General features: G+C 57.1%; 1 protein-coding gene across 1 annotated transcript; it reads left to right on the forward strand.

Moving 5' to 3' along the window:
* The first annotated feature begins 7,491 nt into the window (after positions 1-7,491).
* Positions 7,492-15,516, forward strand: SLC25A1 (solute carrier family 25 member 1). Its single transcript, XM_043999231.1, has 9 exons — positions 7,492-7,703; positions 9,628-9,735; positions 10,850-10,949; positions 11,333-11,471; positions 12,053-12,137; positions 12,512-12,616; positions 12,708-12,823; positions 14,224-14,297; positions 14,399-15,516. The coding sequence occupies exons 1-9, from the start codon at positions 7,604-7,606 to the stop codon at positions 14,511-14,513; spliced, it is 942 nt and encodes a 313-aa protein (XP_043855166.1). The 5' UTR covers positions 7,492-7,603; the 3' UTR covers positions 14,514-15,516.
* The last annotated feature ends 395 nt before the right edge of the window (positions 15,517-15,911 follow it).

A 15,911-nucleotide genomic window follows, 5' to 3' on the forward strand; every position in this document is an offset into this window, starting at 1 on the left:
TTTCTGAGGCTGTGAGGGTGGGCCTGGTTGCAGGCCCTGCCTCCCAAGGTGCCCCCCACCCTAGGCCATCCCCAGGCTTTTGTCAGGGCCTGCCTGAGGCTACTCCAATAAAACAGGTCCTAAGAAGGATGGGCATCTGGCTCCATGGAAGGTGTTCTCCCACTGACGTCCGTCCCAGACGAGAGATATGGAGCTGGCCTGTCCATCGTCCTGTTGGCTGCAGGATGACATCCTGGTGTTATGGGAAGCAGCTGCTTCCCATCCTCCTGTCCCTCTTCTCCCACCCAGTGGTGACTGGGGGAGGCTTTGTCCCCCAGGAAGATTGTGCTTTGTCCTGGGGTAACAAATGATTTTGGTGTAGCACTGTAATTCCAGTCCTCTGAACAGGCCCCTGGGCTGCTGAGCCCTTCCCCAGAGGGTCAGCACAGATGGAGAACTGGTCTGTGAGAACCCAGGCCCCCAGAAGCCCACACTTGGCCTGGCTGGTTCCTGCCGGTCTCCGAGATGCCCCAGAGTGGGGACAGAATGAACCAGAGGGTGGATGGGTGAGCAGCATGGGACGACCCTCCAGAATGCCATTGCACAAATGACTCGTGTGAGGGCTAAGGAGATGAGATCCCAGCCAGACCCACAGGATGAAAAGCCCAAGCCCTGGGTCCGGCAGGTTGGGTTTGAGGCAACTCAGGTCCATTCTCTGGGCCTCAGTTGCTTCAACTGTAAGAGCTCCCAAGTCTGCATCCTGTGGCCTTCAGTGCATATTTGAGGGACAAACCAAGTGGTCATGGGAGGAAGCCAGGAGGGCTTCCTGGGAGAGGCAGCTAGTAAGAATAAGTCTGTGTCGGAGCTCTGGCAGGACTGGCAAAGTCCTGGGCTGTCCAGAAAAGGGCATCAATGGGGCTGCAAAGGTAGACGTGAGTCCCTGGTTCTATCAAAGGTTCCCTCGGAAGGAAAGCCTCCCACAGAAGGTGGTATTTGATGCTAGACCACTGGTGGCCCCCTGCTGACGAGCATCTGACCAAGACTCGAGGGCCTGGCTGGCCCAGACGGGTATGGGCGACACAGGAAGCCAGCTAGGCATGGCAGGCTCTGCAGCGGGTGTACTGGAAGACTTGGGCTCCCTCCCCACAAAGCCAGGCTGGTTCATGGCTCCTCCTCCACCAGCCGCCCCACTCTCTCCTTGTCCCCTGCTCGGCCTCCACTTGTGACAGTGTAACTCCCTTAATGCTCCTCTCAGTGCCAGAAAATCACTTTCTCCAATCAGTTTCCATAGCACTTCATTTTTTTTTTTTCAAAACTCATTTGGCTGAGAGCTTGGAAAAAAATCCTTTGTGCAAAACTTTATTTCCCAGAACAAAGTGCTTTCTCATCCCCGGCCTGATCTGATCCTCACAGACAGGAAGGCGGCTGAGTTAGGGTCCTTCTTCCTATTTTCCCCACCAAGGTCACATAAAGGCAGAACTGGGCTCCAGACTCCTCCCACCATTCCCACTGTGACCCCAGGCTGCCTGCTGGCCTTCACCATCCCACTTCTTGGGGCCCTCAAGGGCTCAAGCCTGGCAGAGAACTCTCTCCCAGCCAGCCCCAGGGCCTAGACTAGCTACCCTACCCAGATGCACTCAGGGAGAGCGGCATGAGTGAGCGGGTATGTCAGCCAGGAAACACCTTGGGCCTTTGGGGAGTGTCCACTCAAGACAAACAAGCTTCTAGGAGGGTAGCGCCTTCACCTTCCTTTTGTCTTCCCAGAGGGCCATCCCTCAAGAACGGAGGATAAATAGGGGGGAGATGTGAAGGTCCCCCTGTGCCCAGAAGGGGGCAGGGATGGGGGATGGCTCTTCTCTCCTGGCCTCTGGGCCCTGCTGGGATCCAGGCGATCATTGGGCAGGTTCCAAAGGTTATGCTTTACTCACTTTACTCTCAGACATTGACGCTGGGCTGGCTGAACAAGGAGTCATGGACTCAGACAACCTGCATCCTGAAGGCTTTGTCTCCTGGCCTTTTTTTTTTTTTTTAGTGAGGCAATTGGGGTTAAGTGACTTGCCCAGGGTCACACAGCTAGTAAGTGTTAAGTGTCTGAGGCCGGATTTGAACTCAGGTACTCCTGACTCCAGGGCCGGTGCTCTATCCACTGCGCCACCTAGCTGCCCCCCTCCTGGCCTTTTGAAACTCCGAAGCTCAGAGTCTCTTATCCCTTCACCCAAAATGGAAAGTAAGATCCAAGGCAGACCAAAAATTGAGGTCTATTTTCATGAGGTCTCATGGTTCTAGTGGGGAGAAGACCCAGGGTCCCTCTTTTTTTTTTTTAAGCAACAAACATTTATTTTATTCTTTCCAGTTACACATAAGGGTAGTTTTCAACATTCATTTTCATAAGATTTAGAGTTCCAAATTTTTCTCCCTCCCTCCCTCCCTTTCCTCTCCCCTCCACAAGATTGCAACCAGGTTATACATGTACAATCCACAAGTGTTGTTTTTTTATCAGTTCTCTCTATGGGGGTGCAGAGTAAGCTCCCTCATTAGTTCCTTGGGATTGTCTTGGATCATTGCACTGCTGAGAGTAGTTAAGTCATTCACATTTGCTTCTTGAACAATACTGCTGTCACTATGCACAATGTTCTCCCATCTCGGCTCACTTCACTATACATCGATGTTCATTAGTCTTTCCGGGTTTTTCAGGAATCATCCTGTTTGTCATTTCCTGTAGCACAAGACCATTTCACTACAATCATATAGCACAGCTTTTTCCATCATTCCTCAATTGATGGACATTCCCTTGATGCTCAATTCCTAGCCTCCACCAAGAGTTGTTATAAATATTTTTTGTACAATTTTCCCCCTTTTCTCTTTTTCATGATTACTATTGTTAACTCTTTCCCTTCCATCCTATTCCCTTCCCCATGATATTTATTCTATTATCCATCTTTTTCATCCTGTCACTCTTCAAAAGGGATTTGCTTCTCTCTGTCCCCTCCCCCACTCTGTCCTTCCTTCTTTTGCCCCTCTCTCTTTATCCCCTTCCCCTCCTATTTTCCTTCAGGGTTAGAGAGATTACTCCCTGCAATTGAGTGTGTACATTATTCCCTCCTTGAGCCAATTCTAATGAGAATGAGGTCTTTGAGCCAATTCTGATGAGTGTTAGGCTCATTTACTGCCCAGATTAAATAGATTACTCCACCCAATTGGGGGAGTGTGTGTTAGTCCCTCCTTGAGGCAGCTCTGGTGAGTTTAAGGTCTTTGAGTCTTTTCTGATGAGTGTAAAATTCATTTACTGCCCTGCTCCTCTCCCATCTCTTCCCCCACTCCATAAGCCTTTTCCTGTTTCTTTCATGTAGGATTTCACCTCTGCCCTTCCCCCTCCCCCAGTGCATTCCCTTGAGGGACAGATTCTTAATGGATTCTTGGTCATTCCAAGTATCCCACAAAGAGACTTCCTTCACATGTTCTGCCGTGTCTCTCATCTGGGCATCAGCAGATGGGGCAGCCTGGGAGGCAGCTCCCCTACTCACCATGTGCTCCTGGGCCTGAGGGCTCTGGAACACAGCTGACATTCCTGCAGGCTTCCTCTGTGGCCTCTGGAGGAAGCCTGCTGTGTGAGAAGCAACCTAACCTAGGGGAGAGAGCTCTGTGTTCAGATCCTGCCTGCTGCTACTTACAGAGCCTCAGAAAACAACATTTGATTTCTTCCGGCTCCTTTGAAAGTGCCACAAACACCAAAAACCAAGCCAAGGGCAGGCTCTGCTTGCCCTTAGGAAAACATCGATCCATGTCTTGCATAAGAGAAAGGACAGCCCATCTGACCTTTGTCTGGGTGGAGGGAGCCAGGAGGGGGAGGGCCACAGCCGGCTATGGTACAGTGCCCGCGTGAGCCCTCCTGAAGGGCAAGCAGTGCCCACCTCCACACCGGGCACTGTACTGGAACTACTTCCTACATGCCTCACCCACCTCCACCTGTCAAATGAAGAGGTTGGACTGAAGGATCCTTGGTCCTCCTGCTGGCTGCCAGGCCTGCTTCAGGAGAATGTTGGCCCCAGCTGGCATGGGGACTAAAAGTTCCCATTCCTGCCTCTGGGCCCCCGTATGAGACCATGGGGAAAGGGGACTGATAGCCTAGACTCATTTTAAAAGTTAGAAAACTGAACTTCAGAGACAGTAAGTTACTTACCCAAGGTCACACAGCTCTTCTGGTAAGTATGCCCTATGGTGACCCAGACTTGAACTCTGGTGAATTTGATGTGCATCCATTAGGGAATACAGACAAACTCATCAGGCAGCAGACCCTGGGTCCCCTCCCAGCCATTAGATTGAAAGTCAAAAGGCCTGGGTTCAAATTTGGTCTCTGTTACTCCTCATCTGATGTGTTTGGCAAGTGACTCCTCTACCCTGAGCCTCACTTTCCTTGCCAGTAAAAAACAAACAAACGAGGAAATCAGGCCAGCTTCAAATGCCAAATTCTCTGATCCTGAATGTTGGATTGAATTGAGTTGTACTGAGAGGAGGCCAGAGGGACTGGCTGGGCCCTGACTGGCCTGGGAGCTGGTGTGGAAATGCAATGACCCTTTCCAGGCACACAGGGACGTGCACGCATGCATGTGCACACACAAACACACACACACACACACAGCTGTGCCATGGGTAATTCCTGCAAGATGCACATTCACACATGCATGCGTGCATGCAGAGCCATGCAGTGGATAATTCCTTTGAGATTCACGCTCATACTCATGTGCACAACCCAACACACATGTACATGTCCCCTTGCACACACACAGAGCCATGCAGCAGATAATTCCTTTAAGATTCATTCACCCTCGGGGCAGCTAGGTGGCGCAGTGGATAGAACACCGGCCCTGGATTCAGGAGTACCTGAGTTCAAATCCGGCCTCAGATACTTAACACTTACTAGCTGTGTGACCCTGGGCAAGTCACTTAACCCCAATTGCCTCACTAAAAAAAAAAAAAGATTCATTCACCCTCACATGCCCACCCAACACAAGTGTGCATGGTCACACATGCAGTCACACACATAGACATGCAGCAGACCAGCCTGGCAGGAGAGCTGGACCCCAGTTTTTCAGACCATTGGCTTCTGAGACAGAAGAGAGCTTGGCCCTCAGACATGCTCCGGCCCAGGGGGCTGAGCCAACCAAGAACATTCCCTCCTCCTTGGGTGTGACTGATTTGCAAGCTAACCAGCCAACCACCAGACCTTAGCAGCTCTCTTAGCTCTTCACATGTATTATCTCATCTGAACTCTGTGAAGTAGGGGCTTCTGTTGCCCCCATTTTACTCATGAAGAAACTGAGACAGGACGTACCATAGCCACGGTCACACAGCTACTAAGTGTCTGAGGCAGAATTTGAACTCCGGTCTTCCTAACCCCAAGTACTGTGTGCTGCCCCTCTCTGGACACTGGGTGAGCTCAGGAGGAGTCATGTGGTCTGGAGAAAGCCTGAAAGGGCCTTCAAAGCCAGGAGACCCTGGGAGCCTGACTGGCACACAGCTGCAAGCATTGGGGACGCAGAAAACAGTGTCGATCCTCAGAGAGTTTAGGTTGTAGAGGGAAACAAGTCTGCAGATGTATAGATACAATGTGTACCCTAAGGAGATACAATGTAATTGGCACAGAGAGGGCCCTAGATGCTAGGTCCAGAGAGGTTTCCAGTGGGAGGTGGCAGCCGAGCTAAATGTTATAGAGGCTGAGGGGTCTCAGAGGAAGAGATGAGGAAAGAGGGCACGGCAGGCATAGGTACCAGCCTGTGCAAACGCTCGGAGGGAGGAGGTGAACAGTAATATAGGTATAAACAGCAAAGAGGCCTGCGGGGCTGGAACTGAGGGTGCGTGGCCCTGTGTGACAGTGAGGTGGTTTAAATGCTAAACAGAAGGTTTTGTATTTGATCCTTGGGATGACAGGAAGCCCCTCCTGCTTCTTGTCCTGGGCTGACATGGTCAGACCTGGAGCTTGGATGTATCCATTTGGCAGCTGTGTGAGCAATGGCTCGGAGAGGTGAGAGACTGGAGGTGATGGGGTGTGGCGGTGGCTGCCTTTCTCTGGAGCTGAGGCCATGTCGAGTGGGGGTAATATCCCCTGGTGAGCCCTCGAGCGGGAGGCCCTCAGTCTGCCTAAGGATGGGTCTAACCTGCCCAGGCCAGAAACGCAGCATCTCCCACGAGGGCTGGAAGTAGTCAAATATGTCCAGCAAGAAGGAGGGGAAAAGGTTGTTTAGGGAGGACTTTATCGTTGTCTTCAAGCAATTAAAGGCCAGTCACCTGGAAGACAGCTCGGCCTAGAAAGTGGGGCCTGAGACAGTGGGTGAAAGGTGCAGGGGGAGATGGAGAGCAGGCAGGGAAGCCCTACATGGCCCTGCACCAGAGAGGGGAGAGCACCGAAGGAGGTCCCCGGTTGGGCAGAAATCCTTGGGAATTCGAGTTCAGGTACACGATGGCCTTGGATGTCCCTCCGAGGCCTCAGGGACCTCTGGGATTCTGGGACATGGAAGGGAAGCCTTGGTGAGAACACAGCAGGGATCCAGCAGGAGGGAGGGAGCCCGAGGAAGATAAGAACCAGAGAAGGGGCAGCGTAGGGATCTGGGCAGAAAGGCGGGGCCAGCGGAGAGAGAGAGAGCTGTGTGGGTCACCTCAGAGCCCAAATAAAGGAGAAAGTCTTTGGAAGGGATCCTAGCAAAGGCCTGGACTCCATGAGTCACAGAAATGGGGACGGGGTCAGACAGCATCTGAGGCTGGAGAAAGCCCAGAGACCGCCCTGAAGGCAAGTCTAGAAAAGGGATCCCCCCCCGCCTTGTGCCTAGATGGTGGCACACACCCCGCACCGCTGCCCTCCTGCCTTGGTCCCCAACACAGCCTCTCCTGAGGAGCCCAAAGGAAAGGAACATATACCCTGGGGTGTCGAGTTCAGAGGGGCCTCAGAACAGAAAATATCGGAGCTAGAAAAGAGACTGAGCTGGGAGGAACTGAGAACATGTAATGTCGGAGCTGGGAGGGCCCTAAAGAGCAGACGCTGTCAGAGCTTGGATGGAACTTAAGGAGCATGTATTCGAGGCCCAGCTTAGACAGATGGGGAAACTGAGGCCTCGAGGGAAAGGAACTTGTCTCCGGTTACACAAATTGCTACTATGTGGCAGCCCTGACCCTGAAACCTTGGTCTTCCGTCGGCCTGGGGAGGATCACGGAGCGGGCTGGGGGCCCTGAGGGGCGGGGAGAAGTGGGGGCTCAGCTAACAGCAGAAAATGAGAGGCAAAGCGGTGCTGGGGTGGCGCAGCATCCTCCGCCGCCAGCGGCCCGGGCTCCCCACTCGGCGAAGCGCCCAGAAGATCCTCCTGGGCGTGGGGGCGGGCCTCGGACCCGGGGCCGGAGGGCGGGCCGGGGAGGAGCCTGGGTCAGGCGGCGGGGTGGAGCCGGAGCCGTCCGACCTCAGGCGGGGGGCGGGAGGGGGCGGAGCTAGGCCCTGACGCCGAGACCCGGCCCCCCGCCCCCCAGAAGCCGCCGCTGCCGCCGCCCCTGCTCGGTCCAGTCGGCCTGTCTGCCAGCCGCGGGCCCGGAGAGCACAGAACGCCGAGCCAAGAGGCAGTCCGGAGCCCCCTCCGTGATTATGAGCACGGCCCCCGCCCCGGCCCCCGGCCGCTCGCTGGCCGCCGCCGCCCCGGCCGGCAAAGCCAAGCTCACGCACCCCGGGAAGGCCATCCTGGCAGGTGAGCACCCCGCCGCCATCGCCGCCAGCCCCCTGCCTCCGGCCCCTTCCGGGGCCCCTTCTTCCCGGGGGGCGGAGCTAGGGCCTGGAGGGAGAGGTTTCCCCCCCCCACACCCCGGAAGTTCTCCTGTGCATCCAAACCTCCTCCCCAACGAGATGGGGGGCCTCCTTCCCGCGGGGCCCCCCTCGACTCCTGCCCGGCCTTACCTGGACCTGGGGGGCACTGGCTTCCCCGGGTGGGGGGGTGGGGTCCCTAGGATTGGCTGGGGAAGGGGCCGGGCGCTTGGCTCCACGAAGCCCTGCACTCCTGCCTCCTGCCTCCGGGGCTCCCTGGGGCCCCTGCCCTGCCTGACGTAGTCCTGGGGGACACTGGCCTCCGGGCGCGGGGCGGGGGGATTGCATGGGGAAGGGGCTTTGTTTCCGTGGTCAGCTGCAGTTGCCTGTGTCAGGTCTTGTCTTGGGGCGCCCTGCTCCTCCCCAGCTTCTGGTGCAGGGGGTGGGGGTCCAGTAGCCTGCAGTTCCAAGCCTGGCTATGCCTCTTAGACCCAGGGCAAGGGACTTGCCTTGTCCCGGCCTCAGTTTCCTTCCCTGTAAAACGAGGGGCCTGGACCGCTAGAATGAGGAGGGGCAGAGTTTGAACTGAAGTCTCAGAAGCTGGTTTCGAGTCCCGCTGCTGAAGGGACCTTCCTCACTCCCAGTGTTGCCTTGGTCCTGCTCTTTGCCCTCCCTAAGCCTCAGTTTGCTTATCTGTAAAATGAAGAGTGGCCTTGGAACTCCTAGCCCCAGAGCTGGGTCACGTGACTGACAAGTCTGTTAGGTGCCTTTCATTCATCCCTCCCATTTTCCTCACTGAAATTCTAGGAGTGGAGGGGAGGGACTTGGCTTTGAATCTGGGCCCCTGGGTTCCTTCTGAAGGAGGTGTCCTGGGGCCTCTGGTGAAAGGGGCTTGGGCTGTGCCCCAACTTGGTCCAGGTTCAGGCACTTACAGGGGTAAAGTCCTGGCTAAGGTTTCCCCTCCTCCTTTCCCTCCCCCCAAGAGAATTGGATCCAGGCCAAGCCTCAGGTGAGGGGGAAACTGAGGCAGTCTACTCTGGAACTGGACTCCGGGTTCCAGAGACCAACACCTTGACACCCCCCCCCCAGCAGGGAGCTGAACTAGGGAGTCCTAAGTCATGCATTTAGGGAATGGGGAGGGGCTCTCTGGGAGGTCCCGAGACTGGGCACCTGTGGAGTGCTTAATCAGGGTTCTGTCTTTCTGCCCGTGGTGCCTTGGGCCGGTCCCTTGCCCTCTCTGGGCCTCCGTTTCCCCCCTGTAGAATGAGAGGGTTGATCTTGAAATCTCTCACTCCAAAGTCTAGGACCCGTTGGATGGCTCCCCGCCAGCTCTCCCCACCTCCTTGCTGAGTCACGTTTCCCCAGGCTGGGGAGGAGGGGCTTGGAAGATTCCCAGGAGGAGGGGGTGTGTCCCTGGGGATCAGGGCCTAAGCCCCCCCTCCCATCCCCCTCTGCCCTATCCACTGATTGTGGGCGGGGAGGGAGTTTGGATCTGTCTTGAGCCCTCCCAGAGCTAGTGGGGGCCTGGTCTTCCCCCCTCCTCTCACTAGGCCCTCTTTTGGGGGGGGCTGGAGGGGGGCAGGTAGAAGGAGCACTGCTGGCTTGGCCTGGTCTGGCCTGGCCTGTCAGGTTACTTCTGAGGCCTCATCCAGCCCCACCCCCTCCTGGAGAGGAGGGAGCCCAGCCCAAAGCAGGGAAGGGGCTTCCCCTGCATCCCTGAGGGTCACCTAAGGACCCCAGCACCCAGGCCTGGGGGGGAGGGGTGCAGAAGCCCAGCGCCCCCTCCCAGCCTGGAGCAGCACAGCCGGGGGCCAGAGCAGAGCGGGAACCCTGAGGGGGGCTCCCCCAAACTCCTGTGCCCCCCATTCCAGGCGGCTTGGCCGGAGGCATCGAGATCTGCATTACCTTCCCCACTGAATATGTGAAGACTCAGCTGCAGCTGGATGAGAAAGCCAACCCCCCTCGCTACCGAGGCATTGGTGAGGGCAGGCAAGGGGGCTGGGTATGAGGGGGCACCAGGGCAGGGGGCTGGGCATGAGGGGGTACTGAGGTATGAGGGTGCACCAGGGCAGGGGGCTGGGCATGAGGGGGCACCAGGGCAGGGAGCTGGGCATGAGGGGGGTACTTGGCAGGGAGCTGAGCTGTAGGGTGTGAGGGGGCACCAGGGCAGGGAGCTAAGCAATCAGAGGTGGCCCTGGGGAGCAAGGGTAGAGAAGTGATAACAGGGATCTCGGGGAGGGGAAGGACCTTTGAGATGGGGTGGAAGGGAGCCAGGTTAGGGGACATTAGTAGGACAGAAACAAGGAGAGTGGGTAAGGGGAGAGACAAGAGGCCCAGAATCTCTGCTGGGGGGTGGGGTGGCACTGTGTCCCAGGGACATAGCTGAGGGGAGGGAACCGGAACAAGGGAACACTGGGATAGCCAGAAGATGGGGCCAGGGAGTGGTGGGCACAGGGCTGGGCACTGGGCATAAAGAGACCAACTGTGCTAGGCCTTGTCCTTGGGGCACTCCCAGTCTGTGGGATGAGGGGGTACATGTAGGGGGAGCCTGGGGTATCACCCCCGGGGCAAGGGGCAATCAGGGAAAGGCAGAGGATGGAGCCAGGCTTGATAGACTGGCACTAGAGGCATTGATGCCCCCTGAGCCCCAGGGGGGCAAGTGCTTTAGAAACACCTGTTTGGCAGCTGTCTGCAGATTAGATTGGAGAAGGGAGTGGAAAGAACACTGACTCTGGAGTCTGAGGACTTGGGTTCAAATATTGGCAGGGGCAAGTCCATGGGCCTCAGTTTCCTTAACTATAAAATGTGGGGGTGGGGCTGGTTATCAATGAGGTTCTGGCTCAAGGATTCTGTGAACCAGGAGGCAGCCTGGAGCCCAGACCTGTCACTGAGTGCCAGGCTCAGGACTAGGAGTGTGGGGGAGGACGGGGGCAGGAAGTTGCATCACCAAGGATCTGATGGTGGATGGGCACGGCAAGGAGCTTGGGAATGCTACTGTCCCCATCGCCCAGATGGGGCTGGCGACCGGAGGACACGGATAGGTCCGGCCTCTGTGCCTTTGCCCAGCTGACCACTCTGTGCTTTCCTCCCCAGGGGACTGTGTGAAGCAGACCGTGCGCAGCCATGGGGTCCTGGGCCTCTACCGGGGCCTCAGCTCTCTTCTCTACGGCTCCATTCCCAAGGCAGCCGTCAGGTGAGCCCGAGGCTGAGAGAGGGGGATGCTGGGACGCCTGCCTGTGTCTGCCCCATTGTGCAGGATGGGGGAGCCAGGGCTCAGAGAGGAGCCGGTGTTCTCGGGGTCACGCAGGCAGAATGGGTGGGAGCTGGGATCCAAAGCCACGCCCTTTGAGCCTCGCTGGGCCATCTCATGTCCCAGGCCACAGCCTCAGTTTCCTTATGGTCACATGGGGCTGCTTTGGGTGCCAGCTTCCCTTTCCAGAGTAATGGGAAATAAGGTCTTTGTAAACTTTCAGGCGCTCAAAAACTGGGAGCTGGCATTGCTGGTGGCAGGGGGCTGCTGGGGACGTGGGAGCCTTGGCCTCTAATTACTCTAATTCCTAATCCCCCTGCCCCCAGGTTTGGGATGTTCGAATTTCTCAGTAACCACATGCGGGATGCCCAGGGACGGCTGGACAGCACCCGAGGGCTGCTCTGCGGGCTGGGGGCCGGCGTGGCTGAGGCTGTGGTGGTCGTGTGCCCCATGGAGACCATCAAGGTGGGGCCCGCACTGCCAGGGACTGGGTGGCCTCCCTGCACCTGATTCCACCATTACGGCTTTCCCCTTGGGTTCAAGTCTTCCCAGCTCCTTTTGAGAGGCAGGCCCCCTGGGACTGAGGAAGTGCAAACAGCTTTGGAGAAGGAACCCCAGGCCTACCCAGCCCTGGGAGAGAGGAGCCAGATCTGGACAGGGGTTAGAACTGAGGGTCCTCCTGACCTCTGGGTCATCTTTCTCCTGACCTGCTCCTAGTCTCTCATCTGCCTGTCTTTCTGTCTCTCTCTCTCACACAGTCTCTCTCTCTCTCTCTCTCCCCCCTCCCTTCCTTTCCCTTTTCCAGTCCTAACTATCCTTCAGAGCCTGGGGTCACCTTGTCTACTCCTGGCTGACCTTTCACCTCTCCCTCTATCATCTTTCGCCCCCCAGGGCAGGGCTAGGTTTGCTCTCTCTCTTTCTCTCTCTCTCCCATGGCATTGCTGGGCATGTGGGCGAGGGGAGGCAGGCATAAACACCGCTGGCCTCAGTTTGACATCTCCCTGACAGCCCCAACAACATCATCTTCTGTTCTCCATCTCCTGCAGGTGAAGTTCATCCATGACCAATGTTCTGCCAGTCCCAAGTACCGTGGCTTTTTCCATGGTGTGAGGGAGATTGTCCGGGAACAAGGTGAGTGATGGGGCCTGGGGCGGGCAAGGACTGGCCGACCATGTGGGCGGCTCTGCTGGGCAGAGGTTGGGGCAGGTAACTGGGTAGGTGAGACCCCAACATTGGATAGTTCTGCATGGTGCTACTGGGGGAGCACAGTAAGAAGCTGGGGTGGGGAGGTAGGGGATCATTAACAGGGAGTCAGGTGGAGGTGTAGAGCTCCAAGGAGGGCATGAAAGAGTGGCCAGGACATTTAAGCTGGAGCCACACTGGGGTGTGAGGCGGGGCAGGGGCAGACCCCACCAGGAATGAGGTCAGTGGGGGTGGGGCTCCGCCTAATACAGAGCCCCAGGAGGGGGTGTCCAATGAGCTTGACCTTCCTTGGGTGCCACCAGGTTTGAGGGGCACCTACCAGGGCCTCACTGCCACTGTGCTGAAACAAGGCTCCAACCAGGCAATCCGATTCTTCGTCATGACCTCCCTCCGGAACTGGTACCGAGGTAAGGACCCTCACCTTGCCAGACCCCCCCCTTTCCCACCCCCCCGGGCTCCCTGCTCCCGGGCTCAGGCGGGGCCCTTTGTCCTCCACAGGAGATGACCCCAACAAGCCCATGAACCCTATAGTGACCGGGGCATTCGGAGCCATTGCTGGCGCTGCCAGCGTCTTCGGAAACACGCCATTGGATGTGATTAAGACCAGGATGCAGGTAAGGGCTGCTCGACCGGTCCCTCCTCGAGCCTCACTTCTCTTCCTGTGAGATGGGACTAAAAGGTCCTGACTCTAAACAGATCACCCCCATGGGCCGGGGTGGGCAGCAGGGGTGGGTTCCAGGAATGGCAGCCGTGAAAGCCAAGGCTGGCTGAGAATGAGGAGAGGACTAAGGGAGTGGCTTGGCCCTGTACGCATCCACCATGCTGTGGGGAGCCTTGAAAGCCCAAGTCAGAAGCTGAGAATTTATTGTGGAGGAGGTGAAGACCCACTAGAATTCTGGGAGCAGAGGAGTGGGGAGGTTGGCCCTGGAGGCTGTATTGAAGATCAGGATTGTCAAGGGGAGAAGGTTCCCAGAGAGGGGCAGGGAGGCCAGTTGGGTTGGTCTAGTAGAGTTGGGGCTGAGGTGGTGGCCAAGGGCCTGGAGAGAAGTAGCCAGATGGAGAGATTCAAGAGACAGCCTGGGCTCAGCATGGAGCCAGTGCAGAGAGGGAGGGAGGGCAGGCTTGCCTTCATTTCACAGGAGAGGAGACGGAGTCCCCCAGAGAAGCAGCACAAGCCCCAACCCCCCACAGCCAGTCATGGGGCAGATGGGCTGGGGTGCTGCCTCCCGCCTCCCAGCAGGCATGGAGGGACTGTCAGTGCGGATCCTTCCACAGTTCCTTGCCTTCCTCACCTCTCTGTGCTCTGGGAAAGCATGGAGGCAGAAGCCCTGGGTTCTGATCTTAGTCCTGCCACCCCACCCCACCCCGAGCTGGGGGATCTTGGGAAAGTTTCTGCATGTGTAAAAGGAGGGTTAGCCTCAGTGGCCACTGAAGCCCTGTCCGGCTCTATACCCATTGGTCCTGTGATCTCTCTGGGCCTCACTTTCTTCCTCTGTAAGATGAGAGGTAGGATGAGAGCCTTTGTGGGTGTCACAGACCCCTGTGGCCATCTGGCAAAGCCTTCTCAATCATTAAGCACTAATCAAGCACCCTTTCTATGCCAGGAGCTGTGCCAAGTGCAGTATAAAATAGGGGCAGCTGGTGGTGCAGTGGATAGAGCATTGCCCCTGGAGTCAGGAGGATCTGAGTTCAAATCCAGCCTCGAGGGGCAGCTAGGTGGCGCAGTGGACAGAGCACTGGCCCTGGAGTCAGGAGGACCTGAGTTCAAATCTCACCTCAGACACTTCACACTTACTAGCTGTGTGACCTTGGGCAAGTCACTTAACCCCAATTGCCTCACTAAAAAAAAAAAATCCAGCCTCAGACAGTTACTAGCTGTGTGACCTTGGGCAAGTCACTTAACCCTGATTGCCTCCAAAAATAAGATAAATGCATAAAATAGAATAACAAGATCCCAAAGAAGTCCTGGCTTCCACAGTCTCTCAGGCCTCCTTCTTCTTCCTCCTCATTGCAGGGCTTGGAGGCTCATAAATACAAGAGCACCTGGGACTGTGGCTACCAGATCATGAAGCATGAGGGGCTCAAGGCGTGAGTTGGGGCCCTCTTCAGGGTAGGGGGGAGGGGCCGGAGGCTGGGAGGGAGGCAGGCCCTCACCCTCACCTGTCTTCCCTCTGCCTCCTGGCTTCCAGCTTCTACAAGGGCACCGTGCCCCGCCTGGGCCGGGTCTGCCTGGACGTGGCCATTGTCTTCATTATCTATGACGAAGTGGTCAAGTTTCTCAACAAAGTGTGGAAGACAGACTGAACTGCAGCAGCTGCTGGACAGCCCTGAGGCCCGGCAGCCAGGCCTGGGGCAGATGAGAGGCCGGAGTCGTATAGGGGCCGGGCCCTGGGTGCAAGGAGTCCTACCCACACTTAACTTGGTCCCCAGAGCCCCGTCCCTGCTCCTCGGCGGCCGGCAGACGACCCGGGGCTGTGAGCCCGGGCTTCCCCAGGAGGCAGAGACTTGGCTGGGCCAGCCTTCATACACCGATCCTTTGGCCTCTGCCCTGCCTCTCCTTCTCCCCTCGTGCCCCATCCTTCTTCAGAGACATCCCGGGAAGCGTCAAGCTCCCCCTGCTCCCCCAGGTCTTATGATTCCAGTGTGACTTGTGCCAAACAGATGTTCTGTGTTTCCTGTCTCGTCTGGCTTGTGTGTTCCATGTCTTGTGTCTGTGTCGTGTGTGTGTGTGTGTGTGTGTGTGTGTGTGTTCACTGCCGGCTCTACCCCCATCTACCACAACCACCAATAACCCCGTGCCTTTCACTCTACAGGCCTCCCTGCGGAGGAGGCAGGGGACCCCCCCAGGGAGTTGGGGGACCCCCATGCCAGGCGGTGGTCGGGGATGCTCTCCAGGACCAAATCCCTTCTCTTTTGCTGGGCCTTGCTCAGGCGACCCAGAGAGAGAGAGAGAGAGAGAGAGAGAGAGAGATCCCAGCCCCCACCCCGCCACTCCACACACCAAAGCTGCCTCGGGGTCCAGCCTCACTGGACGGCCCCCAAAGCCATCGGTGCCCTTACCCTGGGCCTGTGGGGCTCCCCATCACTCTGGGTTGGTGGGGGCCAGGTCGAGCCACACGTCATGGGACCAAGGTCTGTGTGTGTGGTGGGGGGGAAGCGGGGGAAGCAGATTGGGTCCCCAGCCTGAGCAGGACGGGCCTCTACATAGGGGCCTGGACCTTCAACCCCAGATCCACTTCCTGCCACACTCTCAGGTTTTCCAACCATACCCAGATAACAGAATAAACCGGAAACTGGTGTCAATGCCCATTTTGTCTGTGTGAGATGTAAAAGGGGGTGGGGAGGGGGCAGCTAGGTGGCGCAGTGGATAGAGCACCCGGCCTGGATTCAGGAGGACCCAAGTTCAAATCTGACCTCAGACACTTGACACTAGCTGTGTGACCCTGGGCAAGTCACTTAACCCCAATTGCCTCACCAAAAAAATTTTTAAAAGGGGTTGGGGAGGCTGGGTAGTGTGGCCCTGGGGTCAGTCGCCAGGGTGACTATTCCGACCAGGCCTTCAGGATCCCCGAGGGGGAAAGAGATCAGGCAGGACACAGGGAGGCACAGGAGGGTTCTTGGCTAAGGCCGGACTAGAGCGTCAGGGCTAGCAAGGGGGCCCAGGAGCTGGAGGGTCTTTGAGCTTAGAGATCCTCCAGTCCA

This window comes from Dromiciops gliroides, chromosome 1, assembly GCF_019393635.1.
Source record: "Dromiciops gliroides isolate mDroGli1 chromosome 1, mDroGli1.pri, whole genome shotgun sequence".
NCBI lineage: Eukaryota > Metazoa > Chordata > Mammalia > Microbiotheria > Microbiotheriidae > Dromiciops > Dromiciops gliroides.

Excerpts from the sequence above, each read along its gene's own strand:
- SLC25A1 (XM_043999231.1), top strand. The coding sequence starts at position 7,604 with ATGAGCACGGCCCCCGCCCCGGCCCCCGGCCGCTCGCTGGCCGCCGCC. Across the intron at positions 10,950-11,332 it reads ATTCCCAAGGCAGCCGTCAG|GTTTGGGATGTTCGAATTTC; the intron begins GTGAGCCCGAGG and ends CCCTGCCCCCAG. Across the intron at positions 11,472-12,052 it reads GCCCCATGGAGACCATCAAG|GTGAAGTTCATCCATGACCA; the intron begins GTGGGGCCCGCA and ends CATCTCCTGCAG.